Source organism: Ambystoma mexicanum, chromosome 2p, assembly GCF_040938575.1.
Source record: "Ambystoma mexicanum isolate Mex_15411 chromosome 2p, UKY_AmexF1_1, whole genome shotgun sequence".
Lineage (NCBI taxonomy): Eukaryota > Metazoa > Chordata > Amphibia > Caudata > Ambystomatidae > Ambystoma > Ambystoma mexicanum.
This window is the reverse complement of record NC_090923.1, coordinates 1,049,361,025-1,049,379,213: the sequence shown is the minus strand read 5'-3', so window position 1 is coordinate 1,049,379,213 and position 18,189 is coordinate 1,049,361,025. Positions and strand designations below refer to the sequence as shown.

Below are 18,189 nucleotides of genomic sequence, written 5' to 3'. Positions count from 1 at the left end.
TTGTCAGCTGGCACAAATCAACGTAAGACTCTCGACCAGCCACCACCCACAGACCGATGGTCAGACGGAGAGAACGAACCAGACCCTTGAACAATTTCTACGATGTATGTTGCACCAATCGGAGGGTAATTGGAAGGATATTCTGTGGGTGGCTGAATATGCTTATAATAACTCGATACACTCTGGAACGGGCCAAAACCCCTTTTTTACCCTATATAGACATCACCCTCGTACTTCAGACTTGGACTCACCTTCGAGCCTTGAAATGCCCGCCGTGGATCATTTGCATTCTACGATAACTCAAGCCTTCAAGGATGCAACTGCACATTTGCAACATGCAAAAGAGAAATACAAAAAGAAATCGGATCTACATCGAAAGGAGGCGCCTCCTTACCAAATTGGGGATCAAGTATGGTTGGCTACCAAACACTTATCGCTCAAGGGACCTCGAACTTTTAATCCAAGGTATTTAGGCCCTTACTCAATCAAAGCTATAATTAACCCAGCAGCAGTCAAGCTCGATCTACCAGCCAACATGCGGATTCACCCCATTTTTCATGTGTCACTTTTGAAACCAGTACAACCAGGAACCAGATTAATAAAGCCACCAGACCCAATCCTGATATATGGATAGCCAGAATTCGAAGTAAAGAACATTTTGGATTCCAAAATCTTAAAATCAAAGCTTTTCTATCTAATTGATTGGAAAGGGTATGGGCCTCAGGAAAGGTCTTGGGAACCCAGTGATCGCGTACATGCACCTCGGCTGGTAAAAAGGTTCCATCGGAATTTCCCAAACAAACCAAAACCTCCAGAAGGAATGACCTTGGGAGGGGCTTTGGGGGGGGGGGGGGGAGTGCTGTCATGATGCCTACCCCCGGAGCATCAGGCCAGGCCCAGCACCCCCTGAAGCAGGCATCATGCCCTCGGGTAAAAGCCCAGCGGCCCCTTATAGGGACTCTTTGGCGCCAGGCTCATGTTGGACATCAGTCCTGGTGCCATAGGCGCCAGGTTCATAAAGGGAGGTGTTTTGTGCACTTACCTGATGCAGACCATGCTGCACGCTTCAGGCCTCCCTGAGACCTGAAAGAGACTATTTTTTCATAGGGACTATTTTTTCACTTGGGCGTGGCCAGGGAAGGATACATACCTAGTTGGGGAAGGATACATACCTGGGACTTATTTGGAGGCTATTTAAGCCACGCCCAGACAGCAGCTCATGCTTCGCGTTGTTCTGCTTCCTGCAGCTTAACGCTCACTGTGTCTGCTCCTGCTCCTGGACTACAGCCACGCCCGTCTTGAACCTGGAAGACCTGCAAGGAAGGAAGAGAAGAGAAAGGTGAAAACCAAGGATTATTTCAAGCTTCTTACCTGCATCCGGAATCTTCTCGCCAGCATCCCTGAAGGAAGACTTCAATTTAAAAGCATCACGTTGCTCGCTGCAGCGCCACGCTTCACTCACCTGTCCTGTCCTCGAGACATCTCCCGGCTCCATCGTGGCTGTCAGCATCGGACGCCACATCTCTGCACCTAGGGGAGAGAGGAAGAAACAAAAGGTGAGCAGAAGGACACACAGAAGGAAAGCCTGATTAACAGCCATAATACTTACCGGCTTTTCTGCCACATTTTGGGTCGGCGCCGCCCCGTTGGCAGGTACCGTACCCCGGCCCCTATGGGGAAAGGACTAGAGACATTTCAGAGGAATGATGAGGACATCTAGAGGGATCGCCCTCATTACTACTCACCTCGGCAGGTTAACCCCTCGACGCATCGCCTTCATTCTGCACCTGACATAAAGGACAGATCACAGGTGAGAAAGACAGCATAAAGGGGGCCTCACTTGAACTTTGAACTTTCATACTTACGGCGCATCGCTCAGGAAAGTCAAGTGGATTTTGCCAGCGCCATTCTGAAAACCAGTGAAGTAACTGGACGAACGCGCGCCCCTGCACCAGAAGCAGGATGGAGAGTTCAACCTTCCAAACCATAAGGTGAGCTTAAACCGGGTTTGGAGGAATAGAGAGGAACGGAGGGGGGAAAGGGAGAGCTAGCACACCATTCTGCAGACTGTTAATCCCCTTTCTCATCTGCAGAAGGATATTCCTACGGGCCAAGGAAGCACGATTTGGAGGTCCTGTCCAATCGGTGTTCCGGGTCCTGCGCATCACGCTAGAAGAGGCCGCAGTAATCCAGACTAGATCAGCGCCACCAGGTGGGCGTTACATAGTTCCCCTGAAAGAGTAAATTGCCCCACAAAACACAGCTCTCAGGCTGAGTGGGAGGAATTCAGAAAAAAGATGCTAAGCGTCTTCGAGAAAGCGGCCTCGACCCCCTCGAAGTCAGCTGAGGGTGATACCCCGGGTGAAAAGCCCAAAAAATGTAAACGCTGCGAGTCGAAGCACCCGGCGAAAGAGTCGACCCGAAAGCGCCATGAGACATCGGGAAGTAAAGCATCTTCGACGCCATCGTCGAAAGCCCATTCGAAGCATAGATCGGGGCCATCGACGCCGTTATCGAAGGGTTCTTCGACGCATCCGTCGATCGAGTCGACGCCGACAATGACGCCGATAAAAGAAAAACCCACGGCTACTCCACAGCCAACAGTTACACCGAGAGCCTCCGACACGACGTCGAGAACGTCGTTGACATCCTCGAGCAGGATTCCGATCCTCTCGAGTTCTTAGAGGCCTCTTCCAGTTTTCTCGACGCCCTTGTCGACGCCTTCGAGGATTTTTACATCGGCGTCGACGACATCGACCTTTTCAAGGCCACTGATGATGGCTCCCTCTGCTTTAGAGATGGGTTTTATACCATTTCACAGGCCAGAGCATCCCCCCTTAACTTCAATTTATGAAGAAAGGGAAGATTCTGATCAAGAAAGGACTTTTGGGCTGCAGAGGACCACATCACCTGAACCAGAGACTTTTGCCTCTGAGGAAAGAAGGTTTGAAAGACCTTCAGGATGCATTACAGGAAGCAAGTGGCCTAGACACTTCCCCAGAAGTGGAATTTGTCAAACCAGACCCAGGGGAACATGCTGAAACCCCTTATAGAACCCTAATGTCAAGAATTATGGAGTTCATGGGTTGGTCTGCGCCTTCACCTGTTTTTCAACAGACCTCATAGATATTCTGGATAAAGGTCCACAGGAGGATCCTGTGGTTCCCTTTCATTCTGCTTTACAAAGAAAGATTTTAACTAACTGGGAAACTCCTGAAGTTGTCCCTGCGGTTAACAAGAAGTTGTCAGCAAAATATAGGGTATCTGCTGCTGACCCTGAATACCTATCTAAGCACCGTACTCCAGAGAGTCTGGTGGTCCAGGCTTAAACTTCATCAGGCAGTACATCTGCATACCCCAATGCTCCACAGGATGGGGATGATAGAAAATATGATGCCAAGGCTAAGAAAGTCTTCTCGGCCTGTAGCATGGCTTTAAAATCTATTAATTTGACTTGTACGCTCGCTAGGTTCAGCCACACTCTTTGGGAGTGTGCTTCATCAGAGGCTGCCTGCCTCCAGGAAGGAGAAGAAAGGACGTATTTTTAAATATCATCAGAGATGGTAAAGATGCAATGTGTGAGTCCCTTCAAACTGGCATTGATTCTGCTGACAGTATCAGCAGGGCCATGGCGGCAAGTACCACAATCCGCAGGCATGCGTGGTTGAGAAAGTCCGGCTTTGCTTCTGACGTACAGGCCAGACTTTTAAATATGCCCTTTGACGGCTCTTCCCTGTTTGGTAAAAAGGCGGATGAAAGTTTGGAAAAACTGCAAACATCTAAAGCAGCAGCCAAGTCACTAGGAGCTGCAATCCGCCAAACTAATTTTCGTCCCTCAGGATCCTCTTGGAGAGGAAGGTCCTTTCGCTATTATTCCTCATATGGAAGAGGCAGAGGACGGCCGGCTCAAAGAGGCCAAACAAAATTTACCCGTGGTGGACGGGGTAAAGGAAAGAAAGCCGCATCAGCAGGAGCCGCTTTACCTTCGGCAACTGCATCAGCCGCTCCCAAACCACTCTGAGGTCTCCCATCACAAGACACCTGTAGGGGGCAGGTTAACTCACCATCTGACGGAATGTCAGGCTATTACGTCAGATGCTTGGGCATTGGACACAGTTGCCCAAGGTTACTGCCTGCCTTTTCTACGCATCCCTCAGAGCCATACACCGGGGAACAGCTCTCTGAAAGTGCCGGATCCGCTCCTCTTGCAGGAAATTGTAGACCTGCTGGAGAAAGGTGCCATAGAACCGGTACCTGTAGCGGACAGGAACAAGGACTGGTACTCCCCCCCCCCCCCCCCCCCCCCACCTACTTTCTCATACCAAAGAAAGACTGAGGACTGAGACCCATCCTGGACTTACGAGAATTTAACAAGTTCCTCAGGAAGGACAAGTTCAAGATGGTAACTCTCTATCAGATCCTTCAGGCCCTCCAGCTTCAGGACTGGTTGGTATCTCTGGACCTTCAGGATGCTTATTTCCATGTGCCAATCCATCCCAAGCACAGGAAGTACCTGAGGTTTGCAGTTGGCAACTCTCTATCAATTTCGAGTTCTGCCATTTGGGCTGACCTCCGCCCCGAGGGCCTTCACCAAGCTAATGTCGGTTGTGGCTGCAAGTCTAAGGAGGGAAGGGATTCATGTGTACCCCTACCTGGACGATTGGTTGATCAGAGCAGTTTCTTCGGAACAAGCTCGGATCCAACTAGATTGTCTGCCACTTCCTTCACAAGCTGGGCTTCTCCCTCAATTTAAAGAAGTCACAGATGATACCATCACAGAGACTCCAGTTCATTGGAGCAGTCCTGGACACGTCCCTGGGAAAAGCCTCGCCACCAGAGGTGAGGGCTCAAGATATTCTGCAGATGGTCACCAAGTTTCAAAATGCCCAACGTCTCCCAGCCTACGACTTTTTGAGGTTGCTAGGCCTCATGGCATCCTGCATATCCCTTGTGCCAGAGGCTCGCCTGAGAATGAGATCCCTTCAGTGGGCACTGAGGACTCAGTGGTCACAATTCTCAGGGAGGATGACAGATCTCCTCCGGATTCCGGACAAGGTAGCCCACGACCTTCAATGGTGGGCCTCTCCAGAGAACATCTTGAAGGGAGAACTGTTTTGGCAACCATGGCCGGAGATAACAGTAGTCGGACACCTCACTCACGGGGTGGGGAGCCCATGCCAACGACTTGACCATCAGCGGTCGTTGGTCTCCATCGGAGTCCAGACTACACATCAACCTGTTGGAGCTGAGAGCCATCAGACTGGCACTGAAGGCTTTTCTGCGGTCTGTACGGGGGAAAAACGTCCTGATAATGACGGACAATACAGTGGCCATGCACTACCTCAACAAAAGAGGAGGCGTAGGGTCACTGCCACTGTGCAGAGCGGCGATGCAGCTCTGGTTTTGGGCAATTCAGGAAGGAATCTCTCTATCGGCAATTCACCTAGCCGGAGAGAAGAACTTGACAGCGGACGCTCTGAGCAGGTAGAACAGTCTCCCACGAGTGGGAGATAGCTCAGGAAGTCCTTCAAGAGATCTTCGCCCTTTGGGGAACCCCTCAAGTGGATCTGTTCGCCACCAGTATCAACGGGAAGTGCGACAGATTTTGCTCAAGGGAATTTCCCCCGAGAGGAGCTCTAGGAGACACGTTCGTAGTGGACTCGGAGTTCCCACTTCTGTACGCGTTTCCTCCGGTCCCTGTCATTCCTCAAATGATCAGGAGGTTGAGAAGGTTTCGGAAGACCATGATCCTAATTGCCCCGGATTGAGCCAGGAGAGCGTGGTACCCGGACCTTCTGGACATGTCCATCCATCCTCCAATTGTCTACCGTACAGAGAGGATCTTCTCTCGCAGAAGGGAGCTCAGGTTCTCCATCCAGCCATCAAGACCCTCAACCTTCAAGCTTGGTATCTGAAAGGTTGAGGTGCAAGGATTGGGACCTTCCAGATGACGTCATGGAGGTGTTGCTTTCGGCCAGAAGGCCAGCAACTAAAACTCTATACCGCTGCCGTTGGAATACATTTTGCAGCTGGTGCAGAGAAAAGAATATCGAACCCTTTTCATGTGGTACACCTGCGGTGTTATCCTTCTTACTTTATTTGGCAAATTCAGGCCTTCAAGTTGGCACTATTAAGGGCCATTATCTCGCAGCGCTATCTATCTTTAAGCGCTCTGCAGAGGAGCCATCGTATTTCAAAATTCCATTGGTAATACAATACCTGAAAGGGCTAACTAATGTTTACCCTCCAAGACCATTCCAAGTTCCCTTATGGGTCTTGAATCTAGTTTTAAACTACCTAAAGGGTGCTCCTTTTGAACCACTCCACTCTTGTTCATTGAAGTTTCTCACCCTCAGAACTGTTTTATTGGTAGCATTAACATCTGCTAGAAGGGTTAGCGAGATACAAGCCCTATCTTGTAAACCTCCTCATCCAATTTTTCACAAGGACAAAGTCGTTCTACAGGTGAAGCCTAACTTCCTCCCAAAGGTAGTTTCTGAATTTCACATTACTCAGAAGATTACTTTACCTTCATTCTATCCTCCTCCCCATCCGGGGAAAGAGGAAGAGAGACTACACAGGCTGGACCCTAAGCGAGCCTTGAGTTTTTATATCAGTAGACTTGCTAAAATTAGACAAGCTGACCAACTCTTTGTAGGTTACGCAGGACATAAGTTGGGATTACCAATAACCAAACAAACCATTTACAGATTGATTATTTTAGCCATTCTGGAATGCTACAAACTGGCAGGGAAAGAGCCCCCTCAAAATCTAAGGGCTCATTCGACCAGGGGTATCGCAGCCTCCTCAGCTCTTCAAAGAGGGGTACCAATTAGAGACATATGTGCGGCTGCCACATGGTCGTCCGCACATACCTTTACCAAATTTTATAGCCTGGATTCCTCCTCTAGTCAACAGACTAGATTTGGAAAAGTTGTGTTACACTCTGTTCATTCTTAAAGAGTAATATGGCATCTCTTACTCCCGCCTCCAATCACATACCACTGCTATGGGAGTCTATCATAGATAAGGAATACATCGGAGGACACAATCCCTTCGAAGAACAAGTTACTCCTTACCTGGTAATGTTCTTTCGATGGGATGTTCCTCCGACGTGTTCCTTATCGCCCCTCCCATCCATCCCCGCAGTAACATTTCCCTTGTGGTTGCAGCTTACGCTCCTTCAAGGGTAGTAACCATTCATGCAATAACTACCTTACTCTACAAAACGGAACTGAGCAACGGACGCTGCGCGTGGCCATTTATAGGCATGATGACGTCAGCGTCGATACGGTGGCTGTCGAGGAACACCTACTCGACGGACGTCGACGCACAGCGCCCTCTACTGGGGAAAAAAATTCTGAGGCCAGCAAGCTGGAGATACAAATATCATAGATAAGGAGTACGTCGGAGGAACATCCCATCGAAAGAACGTTACCAGGTAAGGAGTAACTTGTTCTTCGAAGGGATCGTGTCCTCCGACGTATTCCTCATCTAAGATATCTCCTTCCAGCTCTGCTGGCCTCGAAAAATATTTTCACTAGAGGGCGCTGCGCGTCGACGTCCTTCGAGTCGATGTCCCTCGACAGCCGCCGTATCGATGTTCGACGTCATCCTGCCTATAAAGGCCGCGCGCAGCGTCCGTTGCTCAGTTCCGTTTTTCCGCGCTTACTCAGTGCCTCGGAATACCGTTGCTCAGTTCTTAGTCCGATTAATCCTATTTACCTCGAGTTATTCGATCCGTACTAGATGGCTTCCTCGTCGGAACCGACAACTCCTCGATCCGGCTTCAAAAAATGTCGAGATTGTGGGAAAAAGATGTCGTTGACCGATCCTCACAGAATTTGTCTGTGGTGCTTGGGAGCTGAACACCATTGTTCGGAATGCGAGGACTGTATGTCCATGACAGCTAAGGCCCTGAAGGAGCGTAGGGGGAAGCTGGAGAAAGGTAAGACTTTTAAAGCTTCTTCTTCGTCGACGAAGTCGAGACATTCGTCTCCTCGTCACCATTCTCGCTCCAGGTCTCGGAGTGGGTCTCATCACTCCTCGAGATCGAAGCACTCGAAGAGGAGACGTTGAAGATCCTCTTCTCCGTCTTCCTCTTCCTCTGTTTCGCCAAAAAGAATCCCTTGCCCCACGAAACATAGTTCCCGGGCTGAATGGGAGGAATTCCGAAAGAATATGATGAGCGTCTTCGAGAAAGCGGCCTCGACCCCCTCGAAGACTGCCGAGAGCGATGCTCTGGTCGAAAGACCCAAAGGTCAAAAACGCCGCGAGTCGCAGTACCCGGCGAAAGAAACCTCTCGAGCGCGTTTTGAACCCTCGAGCAGGACTATGACCTCCAAACCTTCCTCGAAGGTTCCGTCGACGCCGTCGACGAAGGTTCCGTCGAAGTCTTCGACGCCGTTGTCGAGGGGACCTTCGACACACGGGTCTGTCGACTCGACGCCGGCCTCGACACCGGTGTCGACGCCAAGAAAAGTCACGGTTACCACACATCCAGTGACTATCCCCAGGCCCTCGACGTCGATGGCGTCGATATTGTCGAGTAGAATTCCAATTCTGTCGAGGTCCTCGAGGCCTCCACCTCTGTTTTCGACGCCACGCTCGAAGCCTTCGGCGTCGACGCTTTCGAGGCCAATAATGACAAGTTCGGCACCCTCTGCCTTGGAAATGGGATTTACTCCCTTTGAGTTCAGAACAATTGAGAACTATATCCTCAATTTTAGAAGAGGGTGAATTGTCTGAACAAGACACATTTGAGTTACAGGGACCTGTAACCCCAGTTAGAGAGGAATTTTCCTCTGAAGAGCACAGATTAAAGGATCTTCATGATTCTTTACATGAGGCAAGTGGGTTAGACACTTCCCCTGAGGTGGAGTTTGCTAAGCCAGACCCGGGGGAGCATGCTGAAACCCCCTACAGAGCCTTAATGGCCAGGATTAGAGTTCATGGGGTGGTCTGCACCTTCTCAATCTTTCCAACAAGATGACCTCACGGATATTCTTGACAAAGGCCCACAAGAGGATCCTGTGGTGCCCTTTCATAAAGCTCTTCAGAGAAAGATCATGACAAACTGGGAAACCCCAGATGTAATACCAGCAGTAAATAAAAAAACTGTCTACAAAGTACAGGGTATCTTCCACAGACCCAGAGTTTTTGTCTAAACACCCATCCCCAGAAAGTCTGGTGGTACAAGCAGCATCCTCTACCGATGTCAAGACGGCTTATCCTACAGTCCCACAGGACAGGGACGATAAAAAATATGATGCTATGGCAAAGAAAGTCTTTTCAGCATGTAGCATGGCGTTAAAGTCTGTTAATGCTACTTGCACCCTTGCTAGGTTCAGCCATACATTTTGGGAGTGTGCTTCTACAGCGGCTGACTGCATCCCGGAGGGAGAAGAAAGGGATGCGTTCCTGAATATTATACAGGACTGTAAAGACGCTATGTGCGAATCCCTCCAGACGGGCATTGATTCGGCTGACAGTATCAGCAGAGCAATGGCGGCAAGTACATCAACCAGGAGATTCGCTTGGTTGAGAAAGTCGGGTTTTGCCCCAGATGTGCAAGCCAGGCTCTTGAACATGCCATTCGATGGCTCTTCTTTGTTCGGGAAAAAGGCGGATGACAGTTTAGAGAAACTGCAAACTTCAAAAGCTGCAGCAAAATCCCTAGGAGCTGCAATCCGTCAGACTCCTTTTCGTCCCACTGGAACCTCTGCGAGGGGCAAGTCCTTTCGCTTCTACTCCGCATTCGGAAGAGGTAGAGGACGACCGGCTCAAAGGGGTCAAAGAAGAACTACCCGAGGTGGACGGGGTAGATATTCTAAAGCCGCAGCAACAGCAGGTGCCTCTTTACCATCGGCATCTGCATCAGCCGCCCCAAAACCACTCTGAGGACTCCCCTCACAGGACACCTGTAGGAGGCAGGTTGACTCAACATCTGACGGTATGGCAGGCTATCACGTCAGATGCTTGGGCATTGGAAACAGTCGACCAAGGTTACTGCCTGCCTTTCCTACGTATACCTCAGTCATCCACCGGGGATCAGCTCTCAAAAAGCTCCAGATCCGCTCCTCTTGCAGGAAATTTTGGACCTGCTAGAGAAAGGTGCCATAGAACCGGTACCTGTAGCGGAGAGGAACAAGGGCTGGTACTCCCCTTACTTTCTCATTCCGAAGAAAGACGGAGGACTGAGACCCATCTTGGACTTGCGAGAATTGAACAAATTCCTCAGAAAAGACAAATTCAAGATGGTCACACTTTCTCAGATCCTCCAGGCCCTTCAGTTCCAGGACTGGTTGGTATCTCTGGACCTTCAGGACGCTTATTTCCATGTGCCTATCCATCTCAAACACAGGAAATACCTGAGGTTCGCAATTGGCAACTCTCACTATCAATTTCGAGTGCTGCCATTTGGGCTGACCTCTGCCCCGAGGGTCTTCACCAAGTTAATGTCGGTAGTGGCTGCAAGTCTAAGGAGGGAAGGGATTCACGTCTACCCCTACCTGGACGATTGGCTGATCAGGGCTGTTTCTCCGGAACAAGCTCAGATCCAGCTAAATCACGTGTGCCACTTCCTTCACAGACTGGGCTTCTCCCTCAATTTAAAGAAGTCACAAATGATACCATCGCAGAGACTCCAGTTCATAGGAGCGATCCGGGATACTTCCCTGGTAAAAGCCTCGCCACCAGAGGTGAGGGCTCAAGATATTCTACAGATGGTTACCAAGTTCCAGCATGCCCAACGTCTCCCAGCCTTCGACTTTTTGAGGTTGCTAGGCCTCATGGCATCCTGCATTTTCCTTGTGCCAGAGGCTCGCCTGAGAATGAGATCCCTCCAGTGGGCACTGAGGACTCAGTGGTCACAATTCTCAGGGAGAATGACAGATGATCTTCAGGTTCCCGGCAGGGTGGCTCGAGACCTTCAGTGGTGGGCCTGTCAGGAGAACATTCTGAAAGGAGAACAGTTTTGGCAACCCTGGCCGGAGATAACAGTAGTCACGGATGCCTCACTCACTGGGTGGGGAGCCCACGCCAACGACTTGACCATCAGCGGTCGTTGGTCTCCATCGGAGTCCAGACTACACATCAACCTTTTAGAGCTGAGAGCCATCAGACTTGCGCTGAAGGCTTTCCTGCCAGCTGTACAAGGGAAGAACGTCCTGGTAATGACGGACAACACGGTGGCCATGCATTACCTCAACAAAAGAGGAGGCGTAGGATCACTACCCCTGTGCAGAGAGGCGATGCAGCTCTGGTTTTGGGCAATCCAAGAAGGAATCTCTCTATCGGCAGTTCACCTTGCCGGAGAGAAGAACTTGACAGCGGACGCTCTGAGCAGGCAGAACACAGTTTCCCACGAGTGGGAGCTACCTCAGGAAGTCCTTCAAGAGATCTTCGCCCTTTGGGGAACCCCTCAGGTAGATCTGTTCGCCACCAGCCTAAACAGGAAATGCGACCTGTTCTGCTCAAGGGAATTTCCTCCGAGAGGAGCTCTGGGAGACACGTTCATAGTGGACTGGGAGTTTCCGCTTCTGTACGCGTTCCCACCGGTCCCTGTCATTCCTCAAATGATCAGGAGGTTGAGAAGATTCCGGCGAACCATGATCCTAATTGCCCCGGATTGGGCCAGGAGAACGTGGTACCCGGACCTTCTAGACTTGTCCATCTGCCCTCCAATTCGACTTCCACTCAGAGAGAACCTACTCTCACAGAAGGGAGGTCAGGTTCTCCATCCAGACATCAAAACCCTCAACCTTCACGCTTGGCTTCTGAACGGCTGAGGTACAAGGATTGGGACCTCCCTGATGATGTTATGGAGGTGTTGCTTTCGGCAAGGAGGCCAGCAACAAAGTCTTTATACCGCTGCCGTTGGAACAGATTTTGCAGCTGGTGTAGAGAACAGAATATCGACCCATTTTCATGTGGTACACCAATGGTTTTGTCCTTCCTACTATATTTGGCAAATTCAGGCCTTCAAGTTGGCACCATTAAGGGCTATCTCGCAGCGCTATCCATCTTTAAGCGTACTGCGGAAGAACCATCCTATTTCAAATTACCCTTGGTAATACAGTTTCTAAAGGGGTTAACCAATGTTTATCCCCCAAGACCATTCCAAGTTCCCCTATGGGATTTAAACTTAGTACTAACTTTCCTGATGGGTACACCTTTCGAACCTCTCCATTCTTGTTCGTTAAGATTCCTTACCCTTAAAACTGTTTTATTAACAGCACTTACATCTGCTAGAAGGGTGAGCGAATTACAAGCTCTTTCTTGTAAACCCCCTCATACAATCTTTCACAAAGACAAAGTTGTCCTGCAAGTGAAGCCTAATTTCCTCCCAAAGGTGGTTTCTGAATTCCATATCACTCGGAAGATTACCCTACCATCTTTCTATCCTCCTCCTCACCCGGGGAAAGAGGAAGAGAGGTTACACTGGCTAGACCCTAGGAGGGCTTTAAGTTTTTACATCAATAGACTAGCCAGGATAAGACAGGCAGACCAGCTGTTTGTAGGTTACGCAGGTCACAAGCTGGGGTTACCAATAACTAAGCAGACCATTTCCAGATGGATCATTCTAGCCATTCTGGAATGTTATAAACTGGCAGGGAAAGAGCCCCCTCAAAACCTTAGGGCTCATTCGACCAGAGGTATTGCAGCTTCATCGGCCCTCAAAAGAGGCGTGCCGGTTAAAGACATCTGTGCGGCCGCTACATGGTCGTCTGTCCATACCTTTACACGTTTTTACAATTTGGATTCCTCCTCCAGTCAAGAGACTAGGTTTGGAAGGGCTGTACTGCATTCTATTCATCAATAGAAGACAGCGTGAAGTCAGTACTCCCTCCTCCGATAATAGAATACTGCTATGGGAGCCTATCTAAGATGGGGAATACGTCGGAGGACACAATCCCTTCGAAGAACAAGTTACTTCTTACCTTGTAACGTTCTTTCGACGGGATGTTCCTCCGACGTATTCCTCATCGACCCTCCCATCCATCCCCGCAGTTCTACTTCCCTTGTTGTTGCAGCTTACGCTCCTTCAGGGTGATTAGTCTAGTCCAGACAGTAATACTGTGGGCTACAAAACGGAACTGAGCAACGGACGCTGCGCGCGGCCTTTATAGGCAGGATGACGTCGAACGTCGATACGGCGGCTGTCGAGGGACATCGACTCGAAGGACGTCGACATGCAGCGCCCTCTAGTGAAAAAATTTTCCCAGGCCAGCAGAGCTGGAAGGAGATATCTAAGATGAGGAATACGTCGGAGGAACATCCCGTCGAAAGAACGTTACAAGGTAAGAAGTAACTTGTTCTTCTCATAGATTACATCCTCCGGATTATCCTTCTTATTCTTAGGTATTGGCTCAGTGGCAGATTATCTTTTAAGTGCTGTGGATGGAAGCTAGCATAGTGTAATGTCATTTACATCCGTTGGTTTGCGATAAATGGTAGTCATCAATTTATTGCTGTTAATTGCCACCTTAAGCACTAGAAAGTGGATGCTTGGATCACCCCCTTCTTAAGTACATTTAATTTGTGGGTGACGAGTTCAAATGGGAGTTACCCCCTGCCTCCCTCTTACTTACCTTTGGTTGTCAAACCTGGGTCAAGTATCCTGCCCATGGGTTAGCCAATGCACAATAAAATAAATGAAATGAAATGTTGGGCATTCGGCCCCATACATCTTAGAGTGTTGACTTCTAAAGTGCATGGAATTGACCTTGTGACTGGTTCTCATCATTTGAACTGCATTTGCATTACTTACCTGTTTTACATGGAAAGTTATTTGATAATGTAATGTAAAGAGCATTTGTATAGCGCCTTTCACCATTGGTACGGTCTCAACGCGTTGTTGATTGAAAGTCTCTGGGGGACCGAGGTACAGGTATGGGAAATGTGTCAAAGTGATACAGGTTGTGCGTGTGCACTTAGCCAGTATGAAGGTTGGTAGGGGTGGCAAGTCCCTGCTAGTCAACCATGATGAGCCGGCATGTGGGTGGGTGCTGAGGAGGAGGTCATGGAGAGTATGCTAGAGGCATTATGTGTTCAGCTAGGTCGAATTCTATCATGGGGAGGTGCTATGCAGAGTGTGTGAGGCAAGAGTGACAATAGAGATTTTAATTGTGGATCATAGCTTCATTCTAATGGCTGAGATGCTGTGCAAAGTGTGTGAAGCAGGAGGGGCGATGTGTGTGCAGCTAGACTGTGTATAGTGAATTAACATACTGGTGATTGTATATATTTGTATTATAGAGCATTGTATCGAGTATTGTGTGATAATCCAACCTGCTAATAAAAATTTTCAGTGCGTTTCAAAGGCTTAAATAAATAACTTTAAGTAGGGTGGCCTCCGAAAATCTGTCCACCAAGCCTGATTTTAGAAATCCATCCCAATAGTCCTCGAAGTTATAGCAGTCCTCTGAATTCTTTGAAGTTGATTGAAACTTTGTGCTTTCAATTATCCCTCCTGCATGCACCCCAAGTCCTTCGTTTTCACCCAGTCACTGCAACTTGTCCAACCGCTTTGATGTTCTACAGACGTACTTGCTTAGTTTAATAAATCTTTGGATATGTTTTATATTTATCTTCACCATTTTCTTCTTTGTTTCCAATGTTTAGAACTATGGAGCTTATAACTATCCGAATACGTGGAACTATAACTACTACCCGCAAAGCTGAAAATGGCATTACCAGACTCTTCAGTCAAGATATTGTGGGAACATTTGAAAGACACTAATGCTGTGAGTGGGTGCCGCTGCGAATGTGGACGCTGAGATGGAGCACTTTCATCTTCGTTCTTGGCAACCTGCTGATTAGGGGCAGAAGTGACCAGAAGTGCTCAACTGAATGGGGGAAACATGGCTCATCCATTGCAAGTACTAGAAGCAAACTTCGTCAAGCTAGCCTTTGCCCACAGACATGTGGGGCAAGTTGGAATTTGGTCATTGTTTGGAGTTCTTGCATCAAAGGTTGGTGTGGACCAATCAAAAACAGTGCTGCTTAGAGAGCTGTGGTTCCAGCCAGCCACTACTTTCAAGTTGTTTTCAAACTACTTCCAGGATAATCCAGAAAAAGTGGAGATGGAGAGAGGACTCCTTCCGTACACACGTCCTTTTAGACGCTCTCCCTGTTCAAAACAAGGTGTAATAAATCATACTTTGAAATCCCTTTCTACCAAACCAGTTGAAAAATATTCTGTTTAAAGAAAATATGGTTGCTTTACAGGGCAGGCATGCGCCTTTGATTCTTTCTTTTTGTTTTTTAAGGAAGTGAATATTTGAGGCCATTTTTGTTTTGCAAAACAATGTCTGTATATTTAACCTACCATATTGTAAATAAACATGGAATTTAAATCTGTTTCACTTATCTGTAAAAGGGTGCACACGGCTACTGGTAAAAGTAATTCGAGGGGATTGGGTCCTCCGACGTATTCCATATCTGACAGGTAATCACCACAGCTCTGCTGCTTCGGAAATTATTTTGCGTCCTGCGTCAATGCGCTGTCCTCGAGGGCCTCCGTCGAGCCGACGTCACCGGATGTTATAAGTAGGATGCACGATGCCCGTAGCCTCCGTTCCATTTTTTCCGCGAACGTGTTCGCTACGGAGATCTCGCCGTGCCTCGGTTCTTCTGAGTTGTTCTATCGGTTCTTCGAACCAGTTCGTTTGTGAAGATTTTCATGATGTCTTTGTCTTCTTCTACCCCGCAGCCAGGTTTCAAGAAGTGTCGGGACTGCGGTTCCAAGATGTCGCTGACGGACTCTCAAGTCGCCTGCCTCTGGTGCCTCGGTGAGGACCATGCCACAGACGATTGTGACGATTGCCAGTCGTTAACTTCGAAGGCCTTGCGGGAGCGTAAGAAGAAACTTTCTGTCGGTAAGGTGTCCAAGCCCTGAAGTCGAAATCCACTAGGCTTTTGACTGAAGATTCGAAGGGCGACTCTCCGCATCGTCGGCATAAGTCCAGGGGGTCTCGATCCCGGAGTGGGTCCCACCATTCCTCTGCCTCTTCGAGGCACTCGCGGAAGCGCCGTCATCGGTCGCCTTCCCTGTCCTCGTCCGAGGACTCTGCCTGTAGGCGGGTTGCTTGTCCCACCAAGCATTTCACTCCTGCGGAATGGGATTCATTCCGTAAGGAGACGATGGCGATTTTTCAGTCGCAGGACTCGGTTCCGTCCGTGCCGTCGAAAGACACCGGCAGGGAACGTGCTAGAGACACTGTTTGCACGCCTTCGGGCTCGAGCAGTCGTCGCGATCACCAGGAACCTTCGAGGTCCCGTTCGGACAAGGTGGATTGCTCTAGCCATGCCCGCTCCAGGTCCCGGTCCTCGACGCCATCGAGACAGTCGGAGCCTGTGAGGTCTTCGAAGACGACTTCGGCGCAGAGACCGTCGAAGGTGTCTCTCGAGGCTCCGCCTCCGAGGAATCCATCAGCGCCAAGGCTGTTGAAGGACACGCTCGGGGCTCCGCCCTCAAGGCCTGTGTCAAAGCCATCGGCGCCACGCTCGACGCCGATTCCGTTGACGTACTCGGGGCTCCGCCCTCGAGGCCTGTGTCAAAGCCATCGGCGCCACGCTCGACGCCGATTCCGTTGACGATTTTTGAGGAGGATTTCTCGGAGGTGCCCCGGAGACTGGTGGAAACCCAGAGGAAGGCTCTGGCCAAGTCCAAACACCCTCATCCAGGGATTTATTCCAGCCTCTTGACTATATTTCTGAAGTGGATGAACGGTCTGATGATGGTATGGTTCCTGAGGAGGTTCCTGATAACCTATTATCTGGTCATAGCCAGTTAGAAGACCTGCGTTAGTCTTTGCACGACGCCAGTGGTCTGGACACCTCCCCAGAGGTTGAGTTTGGCAGACCTGAGCCGGGTACGCATGCTGAATCCTCGTACCGGCGCCTCATGTCGAGAGTCACTGAATACTTGCGGTGGTCTGCGCCACCAGGAGATTGTCTGCAGGATGACCTGACAGACATCTTGGACCAAGGTCCACCAACTGACCCGGTAATGCCATTCCATATGGCCTTGCAAAGAAGGGTGGCTGCGGCTTGGACTGCTCCGGAGAGTCTCACGGCAGTGGGCAAGTCTTCGCCCAAAAAATACCGTCCTGCCAGTAGCGACCCCAGCTACTTCACTACGCACCCCACTCCGGAGAGTTTGGTGCTACAGGCGGCTATGGCCCCGGCAAAACAGGCGTCGCACCCTACCATCCCTCCTGATAGGGACGACAAACTTTTTGATGGCTGGGCGAAGAAAGTGTTTTCTTTAGGGGGTATGGCTTTACAGGCAGCCAACTCTGTGTGTGCCTTAGCACGTCTCACTCATACTCTTGTGGAATTGTCTCTTTGGCGGCTGAACATATTCCCAAAGGGGAGGAACGGGATGGCTTTCTTGCTCTTGTTCAGGATGGCAAGGATGCCATGTGTGAATCCGTTCAGTCTGGTCTGGACGTGGCAGATTGTGTCAGCCGGTCCATGGCAGCGAGCACCGGAATGCGCAGATTTGTGTGGTTGCGGAAGTCAGGGTTTGCTCCTGATGTGCAAGCCCGGCTTCTCAACATGCCCTTTGATGGTGAACATCTTTTTGGCAGCAAGGCTGACGAGAGCCTTGAGAGGTTGCAGACCTCCAAAGCTGCAGCAAAGTCGTTGAGCGCTGCAGTTCGCCAACCTCTGCCTTTTTGTCCTAAGGGACAGCAATGGAGGGGAGGTTCCTTACGGTAGTACTCTTCCTTTGGTAGATTGAGAGGGGCTGCAAGTCAAAGGGGCCACCGTAGGAGTGCCAGAGGTGGAAAACAAGGTACTCGAGGTGCCAGAGCCGCTCGGGCAGTTGCCTCTTTACCCTCAGGCACTGCCGCAGCCGCTTCAGCTCAGTCATGAGGCCATGTCCCATGGTCCGCCGTTGGGGGAAGGCTGTCGCAGCATCTTGTAGAATGGCGTGCCATTACTTCAGATTTGTTGGTTCTGGAGATCATAGCCCACGGCTACTGTCTTCCTTTCCGGCAGAGGCCTCACTACAATCCACCAGGGAATCTCTCTTTGACGCGTCCGGATCCACTCCTTGCGCAGGAAATCATATCCGTGCTGGAGAAAGGCGCCATAGAACTGGTGCCTGTAGCGGAGAGGAACAAGGGATGGTATTCCCCTTATTTTTTGATTTCGAAGAAAGACTGGGGATTGATGCGT

The 18,189-nt window shown here is 49.8% G+C and overlaps 1 protein-coding gene across 4 annotated transcripts in view; it reads left to right on the top strand.

The window, feature by feature from the left end:
* Nucleotides 1–15,359, top strand: part of LOC138567092 (uncharacterized) — a 611,926-nt gene extending 596,567 nt beyond the window's left edge. For 2 of the 4 annotated variants that reach the window (XM_069644963.1, XM_069644962.1), the window contains one exon: nt 14,626–14,851. In XM_069644963.1, the coding sequence (XP_069501064.1) occupies nt 14,626–14,685 (60 nt within the window). In that variant the 3' untranslated portion in view covers nt 14,686–14,851. Of the gene's footprint in view, nt 1–14,625 lie in introns of all 4 variants that reach the window. The other 2 variants (XM_069644960.1, XM_069644961.1) reach the window with 2 other exon arrangements.
* Nucleotides 15,360–18,189: the final 2,830 nt, after the last annotated feature.